Source organism: Argentina silus (genome assembly GCF_951799395.1).
Source record: "Argentina silus genome assembly, chromosome: X".
Taxonomy (NCBI): domain Eukaryota; kingdom Metazoa; phylum Chordata; class Actinopteri; order Argentiniformes; family Argentinidae; genus Argentina; species Argentina silus.
The window spans coordinates 34,189,369-34,216,534 of NC_139653.1; the positions used below are offsets into that span (position 1 = coordinate 34,189,369).

Here is a 27,166-nt window from a genome sequence, read left to right on the forward strand (position 1 = left end):
TAGGCTTATTAGGTAAGAGGTGTGAGGGGATATGAGAACTTTAAATTGGGCAAGAAAGTTGCAGTCTTCCAGAAAGCTGTATTTTGCAATAAAACACAAGGCCTAGGCTGTTCCACAGGGAGGGAAATAACATGTACAGTAACAAAATGTCAACAACTTGACATTCTCTACTGTGCACTGTGTTTGGTGCTGTGCTGTCTAATATTGTATAGCCCTGTATAATATTCAGAGTGACCTGTATAGCAATCAATAATGTTTCTACATTTGCGATTTGAGTTACTCTGTCTGAGTCTAAACAGCTAGACTAAGTGCCACCTAGTACATACATAAGACAGCCTTTAGCAATGCCTGATTAATCATAACAAAAAAACAAAAAAAAACATTCCCTCTCTCTCTTCTCTCCCTTCCTCTTACCCCTCCACATTCTTACATCCTCACCTTCTTAAAAACCTTCCCGTTGGCCTGTCTCTCATCCTCCTCATTGATCACCTCCCTGGTACCCAGACAGTCCCTCTGGGGGAACCTCCTGGCCGCGTACTCGAACACTTTATCCAATGTGTCCACTCCCGGGTGCAGAGACCACAGCAGCCTCTTGGTGGCGCCAATGGCCCGGTAGGGTCCCTCAGGGCGGCCACTCACTGACTGGGACTTCAGCCTCTGGGCCCTCTCCTGGTGTGAGCCAGAGTCAGGGTCTGGATCTGACACAGAGCTGAGCAGGAAGGAGGGTAGGAAGGTGATCAGAGTGTAGATCCATACCATCAACTGGAAGAGCAGCAGGAGGACAGGGTTGAGGTCCTCTTTCATCTTCATCCTGAGTGTGTGTGTGTGTGTGTGTGTGTGTGTGTGTGTGTGTGTGTGTGTGTGTGTGTGTGTGCGCGTGTGTGTGTCTGTGTGTGCGTGTGTCTGTGTGTGTGTGTGTGTGTGTGTGTGTGTGTGTCTGTGTGTGTGTGTGTGTGTGTGTGTGTGTGTGTGTGTGTGTGTGTGTGTGTGTGTGTGTGTGTGTGTGGCTAGGTTATATGATGAGAGAAGGTTGATGTCCCCTGGGGAGGTAGTCTAGTCTGACACAGCAAGCGTTCCTCTGATCCTGGGGCGTCTCTTTTCTTTTATCCTTTCTTGGAAAAGAAAAACAAGGAGCTTGTTCTGCTCTTCTTTCTCTTGCCTTCTTATGTTTATCCAATAATGGTTCAGCAACACCTCACTCCTAGACAAGTAGACAAGAAAACAACACGTCACATTTAAAACTATATATGAGAATATCCTATTCATGATAAAGATGTTGATTCCATCAGTCACAACAAGCCAATCCAGTCTCTAAGACAGAGACATTTATTGATTCATTACATTTTTACATTTACATCAGGCATGTCTCAATCCTTTGCTGTATCTCCAGCACTCCAATAGGAAGGCACTGTCACCATCAGTTTGGCCTTATACTGTGCATCTCTGCCTGAGTGCTCTTCACTTAATGTCCCCCTACAGCCAGTGGGCCTGAGCTCAGAGCTCCATCGCACAGCACAGAGCAACACAGAGCAGCAAGGCATGCTATCCCTGTCAGTCAACATCAAGACAGCCAGACAGAGAGACAGCAGACTGTACATAGAGAGGCTGCTGGAAGGGAGGAACAGATAAGGAGAGAGGGAACAGCCAATAAGTGTCTGTTCTGTATGAAGTGAATCTTTTACCCCTGTGTACCCGTTACACCCAATGATGTAATGACAGGGAGGAGGGTTACAGCGCAGCTTGCGGCCAAAGTTAAATTCATTTAAACTCTGGATAGTGCTTGTGGTGCTTACTACCTTAAACATCCGTGGCATGCGGCACCACTTAGAAAACAGCTGATTAGGAAAGCAATGTCCTCCTTTGAAAACAATGGCTCGCCGGGCAAAATGCTGTTCTTGCGCTTATCATGTGAATGCCCTTTGAGAGAGGGGGGGGGGGGACTCACGCAGAATGGACTCACAGGACTCACACAGAATGGATTTCCACACAAATCCTCAACTAGGTGAAAGGTTCTATATCATATTCAAGACATTGTGTTTGTTTACTGTAGGCTATGTGAAAGGGATTGTGTGTGTTTGTTAATGTGCTTATGGTATAGTTTGTGTGTGTACGTGTGTGAATGATTAAGTGTGTTTGTGTAGGCCTATGTGGTCTCTGTGTGTGGGCCTACAGCATTCCATCACATGTGTGGGTTTGTATGATTTGTGTATGACATGTAAAAATGCTGTACAAGCCTCACAAATGCATTTTCTTTGCTCTTTCCGCATCATTGTTCACACTGACATAAGGACTCAACATGTGGGGTGGGGAGCTGTCCATGGTTCTGATAGCCAAGGGCTCTCTCCCATGGTCATCTCTGTTGCTTTCCCCAGCGAGGCTAAATGTAGGCTAACCTAAATGAGGTACAAATGATAGCCATGATGGTGTCAAGCATGGCGCAGTGCTAATGCTCTGCTGATCATGATTTTAGGTCATATCAGTCCTTCAACTCATTTTCATAGTAAATTAGCACAGTCGCTAACTAAAAGAATGTTGACTGAACAAGAGAGTTATTCGGTATAAGGAGTCACACAGTATTTTGACAGACCAGTAATTAATTTCACCAGTTAACATGCATAGCTTGTATCTATGAATTTCAGATTCAGATGTTCTAGCTAACCTTTGTCACAAGCAGCTTGGGTGTGTGTAGTTTCAGTCAACTGTATGGGCTGCACAACGCAGGTTTGTTCACTTTTGTGAAGAAAGTGAAATTTACCATGACTGGAAACTACAGTGATAGGCAACTCTTATGTTTTAAGAATGCCTTTTCACAGTGCATTTTTTAATGATTTTGTAAATGAAATATTGTGAGAATAACTCAGCGGATGATCAAACTGTCAAGTTAGATTGAACAGCAAATCACTGATATTAATATCCAGTGCACTGAACATTCTCATTTGGCATAATAAGTAACTGTACATAAAATAAATAAACACTCTCACACACACACACACACACACACACACACACACACACACATACACACACTTCAACTGAATTAGACCCCTTGCAGGCTATTTTAGCAGGAATCATTCATTATTCATATGAGAAAGCAGCTCATCTTCGACTCCAGCAGCACAATATCCCACACCCCCACCACACACACATAGACATGTATACAGACACACACACACACACGCACACGCACACGCACACGCACACGCACACACACACGCACACGCACACACTTCTCCAAAACGCTCCCTAAAGACTCCAGATAGGGACAAACCAGATAGGGATAGAGCACTATTCTGCCAACTGTTGCCAACATCCTTCCTTTGTACTGGTATACAATTACCCACCACACCTTGCTTTGTCAGGGGTCACTGCTTTCTGTTTCCTCTTCCTCCTCCTCTACGGGCCAATTTGGGTTTGTTGGAGTAGCCTTTGCTGGTACAGGAACTCATGGTCGATAACACAGCGTCTGACGTGAAGTGTTAGCATAAACAAACACAAGCTATCAACATGACTAAGCTGATTATTCAGCCAACTCAGAGGGGAGGATAAACAAAACGTGACATTGGCAAACTTGAACCTTCTCTTTACTGAAATTGCCCCTCCGCCCCCCGACTGTGTCACTGTGGCGTTCCAAATCTGATCTTACATACTTGAAATGTAACCAAAATATGTGACCCCCCTTCTTGCTGTACTGTTGGCTAGTCAGAAATATATAGTGGATGATTCTTTCATGGTAGTGGTTTGGACAGATTGACTGATGTCCTTTAACTTCCTGTCTGACTGAGACTGTAGCCTTTTCTCAATTTTCTCAAACACAACTCCTCGCATCCTGTCCTCCGTCCTCCACTTGTGTCCTACTGAAAACGCATTGGGGGACAAGATCTAGACTCTTCCCCTTACATATTCTCATCCAATGCACTTTGAGGACGAAGCGAGTGGAGGACTGAGGAGATGATGCAGGGAGTTGTGTTCCTAACAAGCTTGTGTCATGACATCATACTAGGACAAGGGACCAGACAGGTGACTGTGAGAAGGGCTGCCTATTACAGTAAAATGCCAGTGAGACTGAAGAGAGTAGTCTATACTATAGGTGAGTATAAAGGTGATGTTTTATGAGGAGGGCGCTGTGTCAACGGATGACGTAATACACCTGTGAACCATGCCAGGTGCTCTAGCCAACAGTCAAAGCAAAGCAAATAGGCCTAAGGGAGGTGAAGATAAAGGGCAAAGATGAAGATCATAGGGAGAGCTATGGTCAGATATCTGGAAAAAGCATGTAGGCTCCAATGGTCTCCCTCCAGTTCTATTAGCATGGGAAACTAACTGACACACTGGCACATGCTGCTGACAGCACTGGTATGGAGTTTCTTGGCAAACCAGCTTTGCTTGAGCAACTTGACTAACAAGTACAACCTCTATCTTTCCCCTCTCTCTCCACTAGATTGGCGCGGTTACAGCAGGTTGTGACCCTTATCTTGGAATTCACACTTGTGATAGGAGCTTAGCTGATTCCAGTCCATTACCAAATCAAGCAAGCTCTGACCAAAGGAATGAAAGAGGAGAAACTGAAGGAGAACAATGCAGTTGTTGCACAAGGCCTAGAGCTTTCTGCAACAAGCAGGATCTTTGGAAATGGCATCCACACAGTGGATTGATTGAGTAATATCTGCCATGCCTCCCTGTGGTTGGATGGGCGACCAGGCAGGCAGGCAGTAAGAGGGAATTAATGCTTCCTTAAGAGATTGTGAATGGGGCCTTTTGTGTTAACATACCACCACTCTCGCCCGCGCCTCCTGGAGAAAGCTCAACACTGCCTTTGTGACAGCACACTAGCACACGACACAGTACCACAGCTAGGACTACTGCCTCTCGGGTCACACTGTGTGTGTGTGTGTGTGTGTGTGTGTGTGTGTGTGTGTGTGTGTGTGTGTGTGTGTGTGTGCGTCTGTGTGTGTGGGGGGACGTGCAAAGGGGCCCCCCCTGGATGTAGGCGTCTCCACATTAATGTCGTAATCAGGCTTGCAAAAAAAACAAAAAAAAGAAAGACATGATTTCAGTGAGAACACAACACAATTGAGTTGATTATGTGGCTCAGACTACAGCTTTTGTATTTTATCACGTTTTGAATGGTGGCAGATACTAGCAACCAAACATATCAGTATGGTGAACATATCAAAACAATATGAGCTATTATGAAAATACCGGAGAAATCTAAAACTACGGTTATCTTTTCGTTTTCCTTTATCTCTCTCAATCCTGTGTTTAGGTAACATTGGTCTTTGTTGCTATAAGGACGCTGAGGTATTTTAATTCAGGTAGCTAGGCTATGCCATTCTAAGGGGCCACTAAATTCCCTCTGCCCTATCTTCTCAGCACCCCAAAGTTGTATCTGTATCCTCTCATGGATGATATTTCAGACTAGGCCTCTAAAACGTAAACTAATACAATGCCACAGAGGAATCGTCCTGCACAGAGAAACATGTCCTAAGAGAGGAGGGTGAAAAACAGTGTGTCTGTGTGCTCAAATGGATGTCGGACCATTCCTCAGACAATAGCTACTCTGTGTACATAGGCACTCTCTAATAGACCACCCTGATTTGATTGCGGTTTCCATTGGCCAATTCACTGCAGCAGTACAAATAGGCCTTAGTACAGGGAAGTTCTTAACCAGAGTGAGTTCAAACTCAGGGCTGGTGATGTGCATTATGTCAATGGTGCACAGCACAATATGACAATACGTCTGTCAAAATGCTGTTTAGTAGCCTCATGTATTACATGAAGATGACCTTCAACGAGGCTAGTCAACAAATACATGATAAGGGAGAAATTAATTAAACTCATCAACTGTCAACTGCTCATATAATCATTGTCAGTAGAGAAAGTGTGCCATTTAAGACACACTCCCCAAGACTGAAATATTCAAACAGAATATAAATCTGGTTGAGCAACGAAGATGATGATTCTCAGAAAAGAGCCGACTATCTTTATGAAACTTGGATTTAAAAGACGTGACTGAGTGCTCTAAACACTCCCATCTTCCGCTCTAGGCTGCAGCATCATGCACATCTGGGCATCTCTCTGCGCATCACAAACTGGCAACACCACGAACAGCTAATATTTCACAATACACTTACCTTGTTTACACCACCTTGTGTATCGACTGCCAGAGATAATACCGTCTTTTATGTCATTAAATCGCGGTATAAATATAAGGGTTGGAATTGAATTCCCGCACCGGGGTCTGTCTGCTGATATTGGTCCCCGCTCTCAACCTCAGCCCGGAAGTCACAGCACGTTGTCATGGTATTATTGCACAGAGGGCATTCCCTGGCTTTTGATTGGACTCATTGAGGTGGCGCGTGCTGGGGGCCGGTCCGTGATGAAAATGAGAGGTTACTCGCGGTCAGAGTGCACTCATTGCAGTTTGATGAAGAAAAACCGGAGACAATGTCGTCAGGTCTCAGGTCTCAAACCTGAAGTGCAAATGTAAACTAGACCTACTAAACCAGAGAATGTAAATACAGCTGTGACACTGTTTAGGTTAAAGCAGAGCATGCTGAGTCTGGATTAGAGTGAAGCGCCTGTCAATTAGGTCAGTCAATGGATGGGCTCCGCTAAATGCGGGTAAAGAGAGACATGAACATTGAAATATCATATTTATTTATAGAAAATAAGTTACATCTGGACCAAACACATGCCTATACATGTACTCATCTACTATACATTATAGTCTGCTTTGCAGAAAAAAATAAAAGTTTGAATTCCCATAGGCTATCTGGCATCTAGCAAGCCCAATTGTATGCAGTGATGGTCCACCATGGGTCACTGGATGAAAGAGTGACATAAATTGAGGACCCAAGAAGATACAATTCCCATGTTCTCAAAAGGTGAAATCCTAATCCCAATTCTCAATGTACAGCACTTCCCCAATAGGCCAAATGATCCCTTATCCAATTTCCCCATAATGAATGCACAAAGGCTGAGATCTAACAAACACTCTCTAGCATAATCTACTTAAATGCGGTATCATACAGGTTTATGCCAATGGCATAACAGGCTTTCCTGGCCTCTTACACTAGCTCTCTCACTCTCTCTCTCTCTCTCACTCTCTCTCCCTGTCGCTCTCTCTCTCTCTCCCTGTCGCTCTCTCTCTCTCTCTCTCTCTCTCCCTGTCGCTCTCTCTCTCTCTCTCTCTCTCTGTCTCTCTCTCTCTCTCTCTCCCTGTCGCTCTCTCTCTCTGTGGTCTAAATTTAACTCTAATATCATGCGACATGAATGTCTGCTCTATTTAAGCATTGCTGCTCCTCACAGGCAGAGAGAGACACTGGGGGGAGAAACCTGACACACACTCCCCAAGACTGCAAGAGACTAGCACGCATATTCTCCTAGCACGCAATTTACAAACTACTATTGTGACAATTACTATTTGTAGGTTTAGGAGGAAATAACTGGTTGTGAATTTATATATAGGATATGAAATCATTTACATTATACAAGCTAAACATAATTTCCCTGCACTACGCATATGCTTACTATTTGAAAGAGAAGATGCAATATGACTGTTTGTCTTCATAACAGTCTCTATGTGAGTATGCAACACATGTTTGTCAGTTTATTTCTTGTGTTTCCATATCTGTGTGTCTGTGTCTAGAGAAGAAAGCTTCCACCGGCTGGCAAGTGAGGTTCGGAAAGATTAGGAAAGATGGTTCTGTCCTCGGTGTCAACCTGGACACTGTGGAGGAGGTGGCCAATAGGAGGATGAGGACCAAACTTCTGGCCATCATGGACAATCCCTCCCATCCCCTACATGACACTGTAGCAGAACAGAGAAGCTAGCAACAGATTACTACAACCACATTGCACTCAGGAGTGCTATAGGAGATATTTTCTGCCTGCCGCAATAAGACTGTACAACTCCTCCTCCGGCTGGCTCGATCAGAGTGATCAGAGACAGGCTGGGGGATGTTAAATCACACTGGACTGTTCTTACTGTATATAATGTTTCAGATGTCTATTTTATTTTATTATTCTATTGTCACTTTATTTTGTTGTTGTTGTTTGTGATGTGAGCTGCTGTAAACGCCTTAATTTCCTCCCAGGGATAAAGTACCTATCTATCTATCTATCTATCTATCTATCTATCTATCTATCTATCTATCTATCTATCTATCTATCTATCTATCTATCTATCTATCTATCTATCTATCTATCTATCTTGTGTTTAAAGCTGAGCGGGGTTGGTTGGGTAGTGTAGTTCAGTATATTGCTAAATCAGGGTTTTTGGTCTTGTCTGTTTCAGGTGAAGATAAGGTGCTGGTGCTCTGGGATTCCATACTCAGCCTTGTGCTTCTCAAAAAGCTTACTCAGAGCATCCAGGTAACAGCCATGCATCCTATTCACCTCCTCAGATGACCGGTTGAACGGCTTCTTGGATGGTATGCACCAGGGAGCCCTTAGGGTTCTTCAGCTGGTGAACAGCTCGTTCTCCCCAAAGGAGAACACAGGCACCAGGTGTGCTCTGTGACAGGACAGAGAGGAGAACAGATCATTGTCGTATCTGGATGGTTGTGGAAAACATACTGTGTCTATTACAACAGGGTGGACACTTTTGTTGAGAAGGACTTTGGGCTGCCATAATGAAAAGTAGGATTATGATCCTGATTATGATCAGTGATTACCTAAGGACATGAGGGAGGGTGGGTTTTAAGTATACAAACAGCCCTCCAGACTAACCCACACTTGTGGGCGATCTTGATGAAGCCCTTCCTGTTGAGGGCCTCCAGGAATAGGCTCCCAGGGACTCTGCTGCCCTGCCAATCTCTATGATTGACACATTGCCCCCTCCCTTCTGGCTCAACACGTGGGTGACAGTCCTCTTGGAACAAGAAACAACCCCTTAGGAGAGGTGGTGCACAGTATATTTAGAACATATGTGGGGAGGAAAACTTAAGATGCACAGTTTATTAGTTATATCTTCCGAAAACCACAATATGTGGAAGGGACATGGAGGAGAGAATGATTCAATCTTCCTCTATACCTTTTCCACTTTATGTTTGAACAGATCCTAGCGTCCTTCCTATTCTGGTGCTGAACATGAGCATAAGCAAAATAATTGTAGACCTGATGCAATGTATCTGACTGTTGAAGATTGTATGTGTCAATGCTTTCTTTGTATTATACCTTTCTAACAAATGATCAGATGAATGATCAGAATCCAGATCCATGGGGCTCACCTGAGGACATGAGGTATTCCCGGCAGAGAGGGAAATAGAACCAGGCGGGCAGGACATGCAGGTAAGGGGTCATTCCTGGATAGAGCTCCCATAAGCCTGTGTATTCTGTACAGAAATTCCCAAACGCTCCGGCAACCAGGATCCCGTAGGGATGGAACCCAAACAGGTAGTTACTCTCTGGGTCCAGGTCACATGTCTTGATCAGCTGGACAGGTACAAAGACGACAGTGAGTGAGTGGGATTACACTGATGTGACTGGATTTACTATAGTTTACAATAGCATACAGAGGCACTGAAAACAGATACTGTATGCTCAACCATACACAATAGAATGTGCATAATCTGCACACTCAGACAAATACTGACAGATTGTTCCAAACTCTTGCAGATCTGAGACATTGTAGACTGGGTTAAATGGACTGGGTTTTTCACAATAATGATGATGTTGATGATATGATATGATGTCAGTGAACAGTTTCCAATGGCTTTGACCTATTTGAGCTATTAATGAACTAATGGGCAGTGGTGAGGCTGCATGGGGACTGCAGGCGCAGCTAAGCTAGCAAAAAGTAGCAAAAAGTTTAATTGTCCCCAATGTTTATACAAATATGGACGACATTTGTGGAGCTGTGAAGAAATGTGATAATATTGTGAAATGTGAGTATATATTTTTATATAAAGCTCCGCTTTGGATAAAGGCGTCTGCTAAATGCCACAAATGTGAAATGTAAAATGCACTCAGTGGTTTGGGCACGACAAAGCTGTCAAGCGCGCTCTCGACTTCTGATGTGTTTTCCCTACCTCCTCGCTGAATTCCCGGACCTCACAGAGCCCACTTTCTCGTCTGCCGCCGCCAAGCACAGGGTTGAACATCACATCTCGACCACTGGCCCACCAGTCTATGCCTGTGCCTGGCACCTCGACCCAGCTAAACTCGCCATTGCTAAGGCGGAGTTCAACATCTTGGAGCGTCTCTGCATCATTCGCCGGTCAAACAGCCTCTGGGCTTCACCCCTCCACATCGTGCCCGTTGGGTTGGCTCAACCCCCGCAGTGGGGTCATTCTTCAGCCTTTCCCCCATGACGTCACAAAGCTCCTAAGGAGCCTCATGTGGGCCCCCCAGTCCCCACTCTAGTTTTACAGAGCCATTTCGGACCGGTGAACCGAGCACCTCCACGTTGACGTAGCCAGTTCTGGTGAATTCTGGGGGGACGTATGTAGCGGACGCTACTTAGAGACACTGACATAATTCACCATCATGTTTGTATTGTGTTATATGGGCTAGTGCCCTTTAAAACTTGTTCGCAGTTGTGATGCAGGTGGTCACACATTTTTTAATGCGCCTGTTGGTTTCACTGGGGGGTTGATGCTTGTTGTGCTAGGGGAAAATAAACTCAACGGATTTGGTCTTTTCACTGCACTTTTAATTATGCTCCTCGATCTCACTCCTCTCACGTCCAAAATCTTTTTATACAGCAGCTTTTGGCTGGACTTCACGCGCAGTATTGAGAACAGAAGGAATGCATTGGCCTTTTACATGCAATAGTGTGCCCGGAGTTACTTGATGATCATTTTGCCTACCATTTAAACTTTAAACACACTAAACTTTGCTCTATAGGCTTTACATGCACAAGAGATTATTCTTTTTAAAGGTTATTTTTTGGAGTGGGGCTGTCCCACTCTCATATATTTTTCACATGTTATTGGACAGAGACAGTAGAGAAAGACAGGAAGTGAGGAGAAGAGAGTCAGCAGGGCATGGGCTGGATTCAAACCCATGCTGATATGGGCATACATGTGCACTGTATGCCGTGGTGCTAGACCACCGGACCACCCCAGGCCACATTTGTTTTATTCCTGCACCATCTTGTGGGAAAAATAGGCTACGGCCTGGGCCTTACCCTATCTCAGAGGCCTACCTTCAGAACCGCTGACGCATTAACACTGATCACTTGTCATTGATAGAGGGCTCTTGTGGCTCGGTTGCATGCTAGTAAGAAAAGAGTCTCACTCTCACACACTTCTAGGCCTATATAGGCATCTGCAACCCATGCATGGAGCTCTAGATGTAGGCTAACATAATCCCTGGGTTGACTTTTAAAAATGTACTCTCTCCATTTTAACTGGACTATATTTGATTCATTGTGTCATGGATCATCCCTCGTGGAAAATGTAGGCTAGCCCAAACACTTTCACTCTTCAATTGTGCCTAGACTATAGCCTCACCATTTTCATTGGGTGATAGGAGGTTCCTCCTTTATTTATTTATTTATGTTTCTAGCAATCACTCATCTGACATGACTTGATTGGTGAAAGCAATCACGTGAGATCAGACCAGTCATTATTACTTCAAGTAAAGGAAAGGAGGAAGCAAGGATGCGTAAGTTTTCCAACGAATCGTTAAAATCTCGGAAATCTGAAGCCACGCCCCTCTGCTTGGGTACGGAAGTCAAGTTTCCCCATTGACCCTCACTACAAATAGCTTTCGACATTCGGTGTTGTTGTTATGTTTATGTTTCAATAAAGTTTTTCATGGGTTTGGGATGTCATTATTAAAATAGTTAGCAGCCATCTCCATCAATCACCTGCTTCAGAGTTAAAAGATGATTGTCGGTACTGTAAAAACGTCACCCCGTAATTGTCTGTCTGCTCAGGCATTTTCGTCTTAGTACTTTGTCGATGGTCCAATCAGAACTCCGGTACTTTACGCCAAGGAAAAGGCAGCCAATAGCGTGCCGCAAACCAGAACAAAGAAGTAAACAATGTACAATTAGGTCGTATGGAATGCGCGTACCGTTGCCGGTATCCGTTCTGTTTGGTGCATGATAAATCTGTTTTTGGGTGCACTTGAATTATGGCTTGTCATTCCTATCCGTCATCATCACGCACCTGTTACGGACCAATCAACCATCCGTCCGTCTATTTAAAGCCCCTCCCCTCTGTTCGGGAGTCGTCGTCTTCCGTTTTTTGTTTGGTGTCCATTGTTGAAAGTAGATTAGCCAAGCCACGTGCATATTTAGCTGTTTCTTATTATGGTTTAACACTATACACGGTATAGTTTTTTGTTTTTTACGTGCAGAGACAAGGGGATAGGTACGCTGCCCATGGGTTTACTTTGCATCACGGAGCAGGTGCCCTCCCCTCCCCATGTGTTCTTAGTAGATCTTGTGTGGTTAGGTTGCTAGGACTTTATTTTAATAAGTTATTTTCTTTGGCACCTTCAGAGTCCCATTGTTCCCTTGTGGATAATTTGTTTGGACAATAAATATTCTTGCATTTTAGGCCTGGTTCATAGCATTTGTTTTGCAACGCACCTACATTCAGCAGTCTCGCTGTATCGTGTTAGGCCCTTATTTTACTCTAGACAGAAGGGTCGTAACAAGCGGTTTATGATAAGAATCAGCTAAGCACCTCAAATCAATCAATTATTGTCCCAGTAGGGAAATGCATTATTCAGACACAAGAGAAGTTGATACATCATTCTAAAAATATTGAGGCAGCATGTGACTGAGGTGCTACCACAGGCTAAGGAGCTGGGTTGATTAACTTGTACACAGGCTCAGAGAGGCAGGGTAAAGGTGCAGACATAAGTCTTTATTCACATAAGGTTAAATAAAACATACTCAAGCTTTCACCAGCACCCACGTTACAGATCAAAATTACATTAGAGTTCAAAATAAAGGTGGCCAAAAAAACAGCCACATGCTACCCTCAGTCCCATCCAACCTGTGTGGCTGCAGCAGCTACTAAAAGAAGGGTCAGTGGTAGGTGCAATAACTTTGATAATCAGTCCCCGCTGTGCCTATCTAACCAGCCTATGCCCCTAAAATGGATGGTCTTGTAGTGGTGGGAGGGCCAGAGGGGGTGACAACCCTTCATAGGTAGCCTTGACATCCCACATCATGAAGACCATGGAAAGACTGGTGCTAGCACAAACAAGGCCCCTGGTGAAGACATCCTTGGACCCCCTGCAGTTTGCCTACCAGGCAGACACTGGTGTGGATGATCCCATCATCTACCTGCTACACAGAGCTCACTCCCATTTGGATAAGACTTGCAGCACTGTGAGGGTAATGTTCTTTGACTTCTCCAGTGCATTTAACACCATACAGCCCTTACTACTTGCGGATAAGCTGCTGAGGATGTAGGTGGACTCACCTCATCCATTGTTTCATGGATTACGAACTACCTGACCCAACAGGCCACAGTTTGTACAGCTACAGAGATGTGTCGGACTGGGTGGTGAGCAGCATGGCGCCCCCCAGGAAACAGTTCTGGCTCCCTACCTTTTCACCCTCTATACCTCTGACTTCAGGCACAACACAGATATTTGCCATTTGCAGAAGTTCTCGGACGATTCTGCTATTTGGGATGTATCAGTGGAGGCCAGGAGACTGACTACAGAGGACTGGTGGACAGTTTTGTTGAGTGGTGTGAGCAGAACCACCTGCTACTCAACATCAGCAAGACAAAGGAGATGGTGGTGGACTCTAGGACTAGGGTCCTCCTGTCTCCCGTTTCCATCCAGGGAGAGGACGTGGAGGTGGTCCAGAGCTATAAGTTCCTGGGGGTGCACCTGGACAATAAACTGGACTGGACTGGTAACACAGATGTCCTGTACAAGAGGGGCCAGAGCCGGCTTTATTTCCTGAGGAGGCTCAGGTCCTTAGGAGTGTGCAGGACTGTATGCGGTGGTATGCTGGGGGGGCAGCATCAAGGAAGGGGACACTAAGAAGCTGAACAAGCTTATTAGGAAAGCTGGTTCTGTCCTCAGTGTCACCCTGGATGCTGTGGAGGAGGTGGCCAACAGGAGGATGAGGACCAAACTCCGGCTGGCTCGATCGGGGTGATCAGAGTCAGGCTGGGGGATGTTAAATCATACTGGACTGTTCTTATTGTATATAATGTTTCAGATGTCTGTTTTACTTTATTTTAATTTTATTTTCTATTGTCACTTTATGTCGTTGTTGTTTGTGATGTGAGCTGCTGTAACGCCTTAATTTCCCCTCGGGATCAATAAAGTACCTATCTATCTTCATGATATCAAATATACACACAATTATACATACACTGACACAGTTCACATCACAAATACACAACTGACAATTATTTAAATTAGACATGTACAAGGAGGACATTCATGGCTTGTATCTGTCAGAAAAAGGGTGAAATGACTGCGGTTTGTGGCACGTATGTGGGGTCTTGAGGTTCCCCTATTGTGGCAGCCAAGGGGATTGACTCCTATGGCACAATGTCATCCTACTAGGTGTTAATGTTATTTCATTCCCGATTGCAATTCCTCATTGTGAATTTGAAAGAATTTTGTATTCATTGCGATCAGAAGATCATTTCAAAGTAGTGTGGAAGTAGAGGACTTCAGATTCACAATGAGGTATTGCATCAGGAATCTAATAATATTAAGACCACCCATGGGATGACTTTGTGCCATAGGAGTCAATCCCCTCAGCAGCCACAATAGGGGAGCCTCGGACCCCACATACTTACAGTTGTGAGGTCTGCTCTGTCTATGGCAGGTCCAGCTAAATCCATATTGCTGAATAGGGCCAGATCTCAGGTAGGAGGACTGAGTTGCTCCCCTCCTCATCAGAGGAAGCCAGGTAAGACCGAGTGTAGAGAATTGTATTAACCAAATGAAAGCAATACTGCATAGCATTGCAGAAGAGGAGATAGATGAACGTTCTAGCAGTATAGAACTGGCAACATAACTACTGTACTAGGATAGAGACAGTGGCAACATAACTACTGTACTAGGATAGAGACAGTGCACCTTATGGGAGCTCTGCCATCCTCCTTCACCAAACATTGACAAGGTTATAGGTACAATATTAATGTTATTGTTCTTATACAACTACCATTATCTGTTATAATATAATGGGGCAGATGACAGATGGTCCTGGCCTGAAGAGAAACAGATGACAGGTACTTAATGTCATGTTGTACTTATCACTCAAAGCTATCTCCATAAATCCAAATTGGGACTTAAAGATTCCCTGAAAAAGTAAAGTGTAATATTACAATAACAGCAATCATTTTTGAGATTAAGACATTTTTAAGACATGGAATAATGTGACGGGAACTAGTATCGTTTTGTCTCATTACACTGTGGTACAGGTGCAAGCACAGACAGAAGACAGACTTCAACCTAGCTAGCTAGCCAGACACTACTCGCAGGTTTCGTTAGCTAGCTGCATCAATCCTACGTCCAAACCTGAGAGATATTTTACAGCTTGCATTAATGATATCATATCGTATAACAAAAAAAAATCCGAATAATCAAAACACCGTACGTACCTGATGGCATTACACTTGTTTATGATGGCAATCCTGCCACTGACGCTGAGCGAAGGTTTTTCATACTTCTCTGAGCTGTGTCTGTTTACTTCCTTGTCTCTCAGTTGGGAAGAACGTGATTGGCAGTCTCAAGGTCACGAGATGGTAACACGAGTTTTGGATTGGTTTACTATTTAGTAATGCCCCCCGTTTGCCCGATGGACTACCAAACGTGTTTAAAGTTGTTTTAAACATTTTTTGTAAAAATTGACATTGCCAAAAAAAAGAAAATGTGTTAAAAATATATGTAGCCTATATTTAAAAAAAATGACTCCTTCCTCGCCATGGCCGAAGTGCTCTATCTGGCATTATGCTGGACAGCTGTATAGCCGGCTTCGTCGGGGCAGAGAACACAGATCCTTTACAGAGTCGAGTAGGATTAGCAGCTAGCCGTGTTCATCATGCCGACTGTCAGTGTGAAAAGGGATCTTCTGTTCCAAGCTTTGGGCAGAACATACAGTAAGATGTTCTTCCCACCTTATTAAGTAATAGGTATTCAGTCAATCTGACTATTAGCTGAGATAGCCACTAGCTGCGTTGCAATTGTCACATGGTAGAGGTTACGTTACAGATCCTAGCGTTAGCTAGCATGCTAGCAGCTGTTAAAATGAATGGGTTTGTACTGCTTACAGCTAGCTCGTGTGGCACAGTAACAAGTCTGTATTGTTTGTTGAACAGAACGTATTTGATTTGTTTTGACATGTGGTCTTCTATCAGCGTACTGCGATTCCACTACACAGGGAATGAAATCGTGGTTTGACACTTCTGTCACTTTTTATCATTTCAGGGCGATTGCATCATTTCCCTTCTCTGCGGCTAGTACTAGTACTAGTAGCTCCGACGCGATATTATATAATTTCAGGAGATGGAGGAGAGTGTCGTGGTATTGGCTTGCGGCTTAATTCAACCATGAATGCCCTAACTTATTTCGGTATCACTTCGACTTTATTGATCGCCGAGTGGAAATTAGGGCGTGACAGCAGCTCACATCACAAACAACAACAACAAAATAAAGTGACAATAGAATAATAAAATAAAATAGACATCTGAAACATTATATACAGTAAGAACAGTCCAGTCTGATTTAACATCCCCCAACCTGACTCTGATCACCCCGATCGAGCCAGCCGGAGGAGGAGTTGTACAGTCTTATTGCGGCAGACAGAAAATATCTCCTATAGGGCTCCTTAGTGCAACGTGGTTGTTGTAATCTGTTTCTAAATGAGCTTCCCTGCTCTGCCACAGTGTCATGTAGGGGATGGGAGGGATTGTCCATGATGGCCAGGAGTTTGGTCCTCATCCTCCTATTGGCCACCTCCTCCTCCTATTGGCCACCTCCTCCAGTGTCCAGGGTGACACCGAGGACAAAACCAGCTTTCCTAATAAGCTTGTTCAGCCTCTTGGTGTCACCTTCCATGATGTTGCTCCCCCAGCATACCACCACGTACAGCACTGCGCTTGCCATCACTGACTAGTAGAACATGTTTAGCAGAGTCCTACACAGTTATCCCAGTTTTGAAAATATTCACTTACTCTGCATTATCTGAGAATTTCTCAGGCCCCACGAAATATCAAAAATGCTGCTTAATATGCATACAAATTAACTTAATACCTGTCATTACCCGAAGCCAAGGTGGAAAACTCCAATCATGGCGCATTTGCGCATAAACAGATATGGGCCATATGTTGAATTAGGTCGCAAGCCATTACCACCACACTCCATCTCATCATGTAATGATATTAAGTGTCGCGTCGGACTAAGAGCTATGAGGCTAGCAGCAAGATAGCTATGATCACATCTTTCATTTAGAATACAGATGTTTGCCTAGATTATGCCTATAGATGGTGCTTTTTGATGCACAAATTGTGAAAATGTCTTCTCTCTCCCCCTCTTTCAGCTGATGAAGAATTTGATGAGTTATGTTTTGAGTTTGGACTGGAGCTTGATGAGATTGTGAGTAAATAATTCAGAGGATGAACCTCAAACAAACCATGATTAACTGATGATTATAATGATTACCTGAACAATATGGTTTTCTGTGTATCTTTTGGTCATTTTTGTAATTGCTACTATTATGATCAGCTCAGCCGGCTTCATCAAAAGTTGTCAATATGGATCTTCATGCAATATTTCTCGATTGTCCTTTTCTCAGTCTTAAATAATATGCTCTGCCATCTTTTGGCTTACCACCCTCTCTTTAACCCTGACCAGACATCTGAGAAAGACATCATCAGCCGCGAGCAGGGGGACATGAAGGCAGAGGGGGCGTCTGATGTGATCCTGTACAAATTAGATGTCCCAGCCAACCGCTATGACCTGCTGTGTCTGGAGGGCCTGGTCAGAGGCCTGCAGGTGTTCAAGGAGAAGTAAGTGTGAAAAAATGTGTTGATAACGCTTTTATACAAAGCTGTGTGTGTGTGTGTGTGTGTGTGTGTGTGTGTGTGTGTGTGTTCATGTATCTTGCTATGTTGACATGCCCATGTCTTTACTCCAGGATGGAAGCCCCTCGCTACAGGCGTGTAAAACCAGCCAGTGGAGAGCCTCAGAGGCTGGTCATCACAGAGGAGGTGGGTTAAAAAACATACTGTATTTTATTATCAAACACAAGTTTTGGGGGTAGGTTGAGAGCTTTGGTTAAGGATGAACGACCAATCCTTCAAGACAGATTGTTGAATTGCAAATTTTTACAGAGTACATCAACTTTTTAGTGTGTGTAACAAATATATCTTTAGTTTTTTCTAAAGTGTCCAGATAATCAAACAAATGTTCATCAATTGTACAGTGATGGGTCGTGGTAGTAATTCAGTCTTTGCGTTGTGTGAGAGATGGTAGAAGACTGTATACATTTCACCACGAAGAGATGAGGCAGGCACACAATATCTGTGTATATATACTGGTGTATCACAAGTTCTGGCAGATTTATTATCAGGATCTGGGGGTTACAAGCCTGGACTCTATTAATGTCCAATTCAGTAATAAAATACATCTGTAGCCCACAATTGGCGAATTCATATAACAGAACATGCATAGATAAGTTTGTTATAGCTGGCTAGCTAACAGCCTAGGCTAACATCATAACTGACCATTATGAATATAAACAATCATAATACAGGTTACAAAACAACAAGGTGCGTTACAGATTACTCAGGGTACTTAGACATTCATTATGAATATAATTCAAAGGAACATTAGGGGCACTTTTTCTGATTGACACTCACCTGGGGGATACAAGGGGATACTCTGAGACACCTTAAACATACACAGATATCATAAAATAAATAAGGGCATAAATATGTAAATACAATAGAAATATGAGATTGTAGGAACCAGATGAACCATGGAAAAATAGTAAACCATTAATAGTCATGTAATTACAAATCAAGTACAAAGCTTTATGTAAAGATACAATAAGCATCTGTTACATATGCACACGTTATAAGGATGATAGAGTTCTTGTTTATGAGGTCTGACTCAAGGTGTCCAGTGTTCCTTTGTAGACGGCTGCAGTCCGACCCCATGCTGTCGCCGCAGTCCTGCGCAACATAACCTTCACACAGGAGCGCTATGACAGCTTCATCGAGCTGCAGGAGAAACTGCACCAGAACGTCTGCAGGTTAGACATCCCCCTCAGCACAGTGAACAACATCACCATAGTGTAAATATGCTGTGACTTCAATGCAATCTTACTGAATCTGTGCAGATGCACTTGTTTTATGACAGGCTGCTCCTGTCATGAAGCTTCAACGATAACCATTACTAGGGCCAAGAGTTTGTCCTGACAGTTTGATTTGACCAGTGAAAACTCTGGGCCCGGAGCGCTTAGTGGCGTAGCACACTAATGCGCTTACCACGTAATCGCAAGGTTCCTGGTTCGATTCCGACCCTTGACCTATCTTGCATGTCATCCCTCCTCTCTCTCCCATCCTTCCTGTCAATCTCTACTGTCTCTATCCCAATAAAGCATAAATGCCCTAAAAACATATTTAAACTCTGGGCCCCAGTTATAGGCTACAGGTCAGATCATGTGGTAAGGAGAACACCCTGGGGAGTGTTCTTGTCAGAGCTTTGTCTGATATTTGTTGTTGATATTATTAGTGTCTGGATGTTGACTGTAGTTCTGTGCTGCTCCATAGTTTTAGTGTTGTTGACTGTAAGCTGTGTTGTGTAGGAAGAGGACCCTGGTGGCCATTGGGACTCATGACCTGGACACCATCTCTGGCCCCTTCACCTTCACAGCCAAACCACCTGCTGACATTCGCTTCAAACCTCTCAACCAAAACAAGGAATACACTGCCGCTGAACTCATGAGCCTCTACAAGGTGAGCAGGGATCTGCTGCATGTGTCATGAAGCTCTGTAAGATGTGCAGTGATTGGCTAAAGATCCTCATACCAGTGTGTTTAAACAATGTTGCATTTCATGTTCACAGACTGACAGCCACTTGCGCCACTATCTTCACATTATTGAAGACAAGCCTGTATATCCTGTCATCTATGACAGTAATGGGATTGTCCTGTCTATGCCTCCTATCATCAATGGTAAGTCCTTTATTCTCTCTCTCTCTCTCTCTCTCTCTCTCTCTCTCTCTCACACACACACACACTCACACTCACACACACACACACACACTCACACGTTCACAGTCACGTGAAGGCGCCCAAGCGAAAAAATAGTATAATAGTATGTAGTATATAATAGTGTGTGTGTATATATATATATATATATAAGTATTTTTTTTTTCATTGTATTTAATATACTTTAGTATACATGTACTAAGTGTGTGCTGTGTTGGAACAGCTAATACTGTACTTAATATATTGTTGTATAGTAGTTTAACTAAAGCACTACTTTAAGTATATTCAGTGTATTAAGTAGTGCTAAAATGGGACAATTGTTTTGTACTCAACCAATCACAATTATGCAACAACGCCTTGGTATAAATAAAGTTAAACTATATCAGTTGTATGTGTGGGATGAAAAAAGTTTACCTTATACAAAAAAAAATAAAGTATACAAAAAACTAATTCAATTACATTGCAATCAAATACATTCCTTATAAATATACAAAAATATAATCGTAAGTGTATTGAGCATAATTAAAATGTATTTAAAGTATACTAAAATAGAACTTAATGGCATATACATTTGTAGTACTTTTAAATAATATATTTGAGTGCATAGTGCATGCATTTTAAGCATACTTTAAATTACAAGTTAGAAATGTACAAATAAATATGAACACACTTGAAACGTACTTTTCATACTTAACCCTTAGTTTTCCTTGCATGAAAATTAAGCAGTGATTATGACTGATGTGAGTGTTGAAAATATCTTATTTTGTATCAATTTGTGTCAGTAGTTATACAATGTTTTTATTTTTTTATTACAAATATTGTTGTAATATAGTAGTTAACACTCTTGTGTGCGATAACATACATTCAGATCCTGGGTCAGCTTTTGAGCTACAAATATGAAATATTATTTTACATTAAAGACTATGCAAAGCATGAAAGTGTGATATATGCAACATTTACACTTCAAGTTACTATACCTTTGCCAAAAAATAATATTTTTCTTAGAACATCTGGCATCTCTGGACATTATAAGACCATTTTGCATCTATTGCATTTCAGAAACTCACCCTTTTAACCACGTACGATACTCTTTCAGTGATTTCTACAATTTTTCAGAGAACCTATGCAAGGGTAATTACAACAATCAGGCACCAGATGGTGCTAAATGTGTTTATTCGAATTTCTTGTTCAAGATACTTTTTAATTTTTAATTTTTTTGTAAAATTGTTTGATAGGTAGACACCTACAGTTCATATTGCTACATTTACGTTTAAAGAAATTGTTGCCTATATGCAACATTGTGCGGTAAAGGGTTATATTTTTTATACATTTAAGGATACTTTTTTTTAACTTGGGCTGCTAACCTAGTCTAATTGAAACATATTGCTCGCTGCTGTTGATGGCCAAACATCTTGATGTCTTTCAGGGGACCATTCCAAAATCTCTCTAAACACAAAGAACGTTTTCATTGAGTGCACAGCCACAGATCTTACCAAGGTACAACAATATAAAAAACATGATAAGAGAATGCTTGGATTAATTGTTGTTGAAATTGACTAAAACTGTCACCTTGTTTGTTTTTTGCAGGCAAAGATTGTGTTGGACATGGTTGTGACAATGTTCTGCGAGTATTGTGAAGAGCCTTTCACGTGAGTCCATGCCTCATTATTCATCATTACTCTGTACATTATACTAGTCTTTTGATAAGATAATTTGTTTGCAGTACTCAATATCTGAAATAAAATGTCTTTCTTTCTTTCTTTCTTGCCTGTCCATCTCAGGGTAGAAGAGGCTGAGGTGGTGTACCCTGATGGCAGGACCTGCATGTACCCGGTATGTACTGTACCCAAGCACGCTATAGTCCATCTCCTTGTGTAGAGATCTATTGAGAACCTTCCAGTACATTCCAACATTCTCCATTCAGAGGTGGTCTCGTCCTAATCAGCTACCTCCTTTCCTTGTGACCTCAGGAGCTGGCCTATAGGAAGGAGACACTGTCAGGGGACTTCATCAACCGGAAAGTTGGCATCAGGTGAGTGACTGGAGACAATGTAATTGATTAATCTGAAGTTTGCTGAGGTGTTTATAGTAGTTATGGTAATGGTGTAGCACACTAATGCGCTTACCATGTAATCGCAAGGTTCCTGGTTCGATTCCGACCCTCGACCTATCTTGCATGTCAGCCCTCCTCTCTCTCTCTCCCATCCTTCCTGTTAATCTCTACTGTCTCTATCCCAATAAAAGCAGAAATGCCCTAAAAACATATTTAAAAAATATTAATAATGGTGTTTTTTCCACAGTGAGTCGACTGAGAGAATCGCCCAGCTGCTGACCCGGATGTGCTTGCGCTCAGAGATCAAGGGTGACAGCGATCAGATCGAAGTGGAGATCCCACCCACACGCTCTGATGTCATCCATGCCTGTGACATCATGGAGGATGCCGCTATGGCTTACGGTTTCAACAACATTGTCCGCACGATTCCACGCACTTACACTGTAGCCAATCAGGTCAGAGGAGCTCCTGCATCTTAAGTGGTCACTTTTGAATGGGTACTGTGTGTGCATGCTTTCCGTATGCACATTCGTACGTACGTATATAATTGGTGTGTACTTGTGTTGTGTGTTTAGCTTCCACTGAATAAGCTGTCAGAGTTGCTGAGGCAGGACTTGGCTGCCGCTGGATTCACAGAGGCCCTCACCTTTGCCCTGGTAAAAATAAAGACAGATGACTATACACACATACACACACATACGCACACACACACACACACACAATAATTTTTTTTAACTCTATTACTATGCAGTGCTCTCAAGAGGACATTGCTGATAAGCTGGGGAAGAACATCTCTGAGACCAGGGCAGTACATATCTCCAACCCCAAAACAGCAGAGTTCCAGGTAGGCCTACATTAAAGACGACATCATGTCTCAATGATGACATTGGAAGCACAGTTCTGCAGAGTTTGAATCTGTTAATCATTTACTTGGCTCATCATTATTCCTGCCAGGCATTTTCAGAATTGCACCTTAAGATTGCTGTATCGGAACAAAGAATGATGTGGGACCATGTCCTTCCCTTTTGTTTGGGTTGTTGTCCATAAGAGGGCACTCTTTTGCTAGCTGAGTCAGAGGCTGGTGATGGTTGTAACGGCAGTGTTCTCTCTGTCCTCCAGGTGGCGCGCACCACCCTCCTCGCTGGCCTGCTGAAGACTGTGGCTGCCAACAGGAAGATGCCCCTGCCTCTCCGACTGTTTGAGATCTCAGACGTGGTGCTGAAGGATGAAACCAAAGGTGTGTACATATAATATAAAACAGTGAGTGGATATATGGTGGTTTTTTTGAAAAAAATGTTTTTCAGTGCCAGTTTGCCTTATTGTAATGCACTCCCCCATAACATAATACCACCCTCCATAACAGTCTCAAAGGACATCCTACATCATTATGACCATGTTAACCTCTCCTCCTCTGGTCAGACGTGGGGGCCAGGAATAATCGGCGTCTGTGTGCTGTCTACTACAACAAGAGCCCAGGGTTTGAGGTGATCCACGGCCTGCTGGACCGAGTCATGCAGCTGCTGGATGTCAAGCCTGGCCAGGGAGAGGGCTACCACATCCAGGCCGCCGAAGGTGAGCCAGGGGCCAAGAATCAGGGACAATAGCCCAATTAGCTTTGTTAGCTTCCTTGTCTTCCTTCTCTTGTTATCTTTCTTGAAAACTGAACACTGCTAAGCTTGTATCCATCAAGCGCTTTCTGGACAGTTGTTATGAAGGAGAGGAAATGAGGAACGGAGGCTATCCAAAGACTATTGGGACATGTCAGAGGAATTTCTTTCTGAGCTGACATGAAGGGTGCTTTTATGCACTCTGAGGCATTTTGTGTGTCCCCCCCCTCCCCCACCCCCCCCCCAATTTTCCTCTCTAGGCATCCATAAATCCGGTTAAATGAGCTGAAGATTCTTCAATTATAACCCCCTCCCACCCTCCCCCTCTCTCACACCTTGGAGACTCTCCCTCCCTCCCTCCCTTGCTTTCTCTCATGCCGTGGAGACTCTCCCTCCCTCCCTTGCTTTCTCCCTCCCCCTCTCCAAGGTCACACCAGGATCTATGTGTGGCTCTACTGCTGAGAGAGAAAATAAGGTTGTGTACCGTGTCTGCAGTGGGAGACTGCATGTGAGTCATGTCTGCTGCTGCAGTGCGCCTGGCTTTACAGCAAGACCCAGACTGGCACAGATGGGCACTTAGTCTGCCCATCTCACACACACTCTCTCAAAAACACTGTCAAGCGTCATATAGATCAGATACGCACACACGCACACACACACGCACGCTTGCGCAGTATTCCACATCTTCATGCACAATAAGCCTGCTCCATATGGCTTCACCCCATGCGGGGTCACAACCTCCCCCACCCCTCCCCATTAGGTCCTACCTGTAAGTACCACACACACACACACACACCCCTTCCTCTCCCTCTGCCACCAGTGAGTGTGTATGGGCAGAGAGAGAGAGAGGTAGGTGGCAGGTTGGAGCTCTGATCAAGAGGAAGTAAATAAGATGCCTTGCTGCGCTGGGGGAATAAACTGCCAGTTGCTTCCTCCACTCTGGGGCCGTATGGAGCTGAGAGCTTTAAGGGAGGGAGAGGCTGGGGATTAGAGAGAGGAAGAAACCTCTTAAGAAGCAGATGCTTGCATTTCACTTAACAACTGTGTCTAATGTGGGTCCTTCCCCTACGCTTAGAGGTGTGCTCTTCCTGACTGTTTGTTTGGTACTGACCTTGGATGAGAGAGAAAGGGAGGGTTTTAAGGTTGAGTGTAGAAGAGGCTTTCAGTTGTCAGTAGATGGAAAATTCCCATGGGAATTAACGCAAATTTATGGAGGTTGGATGGGAGGTTTTTAGGTTAAAATTTTAAAATGTAATTTATTAAGATTCTTACATGAAGTATAAAGTAACATTAACCTTGTTCTTGTAACATTACTCCAGATTATCCATTCAATAACAGCCCATTCAGTATAGAAAATGATATGAAGTTGTCATTAGCCTATGGATACTACTGGTGCAAGATGAAGGCCAAATGGCCAACCACATCATTTTCACATCGAATGCCAATGTTTTACTGTCTTGAATGCAGACTTAGAGTTTAAGATGGCAGTGTTTCCACTAAAACTTGCTGCAAGGACCTGTAATTCTCCAGTTTATTTCATGTTATTTCCACCAATTTAAAAACAACAACATTATGTGCCCCCATCTGGTTTTGTAATAGGGAAACATTCCCAAAATTCCCAGTCCACTGTTTCCATGGAAACTTTTCACCTCTGAGAGCCAGAAAACCAGAAAACTAGGGTTACAGTGTATCATTTGTATGGAGACGGGTTGCCATGGTAGCCTACTTCTCTTTTAGAGACACGCACACACACACACACACAATAATAAGTGAACATCTGAACAGAGCTCTAAAGTGCATTACATGGGCTCTTAAGAGCAAAGCAGCATGGGAAGATGTAGAGCATCATAGGAGCATCAACACCATAGGAGCATAGCATGTAAATCTTCAGGATGCCTATCATATCCCCCCTCCCCCTTATACCCCCCCCACACCTTCATCTTAGTGTCCTCTTAACTGTGGAAAAATTTGCCTTGACAGTAATTCATATCTGCTTTCTCATTTTCCTCTTCCCCATATCTTTTAGATTCCACCTTCTTCCCTGGTCGCTGTGCTGAGATTTTTGCGCGTGGGAAAAGCATAGGACGCCTTGGGGTCCTTCACCCTGATGTCATCAACCGCTTTGAGCTCACCATGCCATGCTCTGCTGTGGACATCGACATTGAGCCTTTCCTGTGATGACACCTTCTCCCTGCAACTCATCACTAAACCCCCGTCATAAAACCAACATGATGAACACGGTGACAGTGTACCAGCCCATCAGCAACAGGCCCAGCTCAGCTCAGCACAGAATGGTCCAGCGTCAGAGATTGATAATGATCACAACCCAGACTCAGAAAAACATATATTGATTAAATGGCACATGCGCAAAACACAGATTGCAGCGGATTCAACCCTAAATTAATTGTTCAGTTGGTGTCATCATGCACGGTGTCTCTGTCTAATGTATAACAATATGTAAGTAACCACATAGAATTTGGAGACCAAAATATCTGGCTGTGTTGTTACCTCTTGTTATGTCCTCCTGACTGTAAATAAAGTGAATGAGACACCAACCCGTGACTCTGTGTCTATGTTGCTTTCTTCTGACCAGTGTTGCCATTGGGAGATTGCAGTTAAGGCAGCTTGCTGCAGGTGCTGCTGTGTAAATATGTGGTCTTGTTTTTAAAAAAAACAGTAAGTGAAAATATTATCAGGGTACTGGTCTGAAGGTTGTATGGGTATTGAGATGGGAAAATGTTGGGCTAACTAGGCATAAGATACAAAGCACATACTGTACCATTAAAAGATATTTCCCACTACATTACAGTAAAATATTGGTGGCCATTCACTGAAAACCTAATTATTTCAGGGTTTGAAGTTCAAATTGGCATTGCTGACAACGACACACTATATGTAGCATAAGGACGTGGGTTAAAGACCATGACATTAGCAGCAAATGACAGCTACTGTAGGAAGTCTACCTGGTGGACCAGCATTCCACTACAACATGAGGCCATGTTTGCCAGAGCAAAGATATTCATTACAGTCCATTGCTGTACACTCACTGGCCACTTTATTAGGTACACCTGTTCAACTGCTCATTAACGCAAATATCTAATGGTGTGGGGGATATTTTCTTGGCACACTCTGGGCCCCTTAGTACCAATTGAGCATCTTTTAAACGCCACAGCCTACCTGAGTATTGTTGCTGACCATGTCCATCTACTTCCAGCAGAATAACGCGCCATGTCACAAAGCTCACATCATCTCAAACTGGTTTCTTGAACATGACAATGAGTTCACTGTACTCCAATGGCCTCCACAGTCACCAGATCTCAATCCAATAGAGCACCTTTGGGATGTGGTGGA

At 43.4% G+C, this 27,166-nt stretch overlaps 2 protein-coding genes and 1 pseudogene across 4 annotated transcripts in view; 1 reads left to right on the plus strand and 2 right to left on the minus strand.

Annotated features, from left to right (window-relative positions):
• acsl3a (acyl-CoA synthetase long chain family member 3a) overlaps positions 1-6,262 on the minus strand; it is a 24,637-nt gene extending 18,375 nt beyond the window's left edge. For both annotated transcript variants that reach the window (XM_083695054.1, XM_083695055.1), the window contains exons 1-2: positions 6,132-6,262; positions 439-1,201 (exon numbers count right to left, since the gene is read on the minus strand). In XM_083695054.1, coding sequence (XP_083551180.1) covers positions 439-810 — 372 coding nt within the window. In that variant the 5' untranslated portion in view covers positions 811-1,201; positions 6,132-6,262. The remainder of the gene's footprint in view (positions 1-438; positions 1,202-6,131) is intronic.
• A 2,030-nt stretch (positions 6,263-8,292) lies between these two features.
• LOC310822350 (2-acylglycerol O-acyltransferase 1-like) lies at positions 8,293-10,252 on the minus strand (annotated as a pseudogene). Its single transcript has 4 exons — positions 10,169-10,252; positions 9,231-9,459; positions 8,731-8,892; positions 8,293-8,515 (listed from the first exon to the last, which is right to left on the minus strand). The product of its transcript is annotated as a 2-acylglycerol O-acyltransferase 1-like (transcript).
• Positions 10,253-15,943: 5,691 nt separating this feature from the next.
• On the plus strand, positions 15,944-26,363 carry farsb (phenylalanyl-tRNA synthetase subunit beta). Its single transcript, XM_083695115.1, has 17 exons — positions 15,944-16,040; positions 17,480-17,535; positions 17,794-17,948; positions 18,077-18,149; positions 19,080-19,195; positions 19,751-19,901; positions 20,011-20,119; positions 21,582-21,652; positions 21,743-21,804; positions 21,937-21,988; positions 22,126-22,187; positions 22,456-22,663; positions 22,784-22,864; positions 22,960-23,052; positions 23,328-23,445; positions 23,628-23,780; positions 25,842-26,363. Exons 1-17 carry the CDS (start codon positions 15,983-15,985, stop codon positions 25,991-25,993), a joined length of 1,770 nt encoding a protein of 589 aa, XP_083551241.1. The 5' UTR covers positions 15,944-15,982; the 3' UTR covers positions 25,994-26,363.
• Positions 26,364-27,166: the final 803 nt, after the last annotated feature.

Bases quoted from the DNA above. Each gene is read 5' to 3' on its own strand.
- farsb (XM_083695115.1), top strand. From the start codon at position 15,983: ATGCCGACTGTCAGTGTGAAAAGGGATCTTCTGTTCCAAGCTTTGGGC. The intron at 20,120-21,581 runs GTAAGTCCTTTA...GATGTCTTTCAG, and splicing joins TATGCCTCCTATCATCAATG to GGGACCATTCCAAAATCTCT. The intron at 23,053-23,327 runs GTAGGCCTACAT...TCTGTCCTCCAG, and splicing joins CCAAAACAGCAGAGTTCCAG to GTGGCGCGCACCACCCTCCT.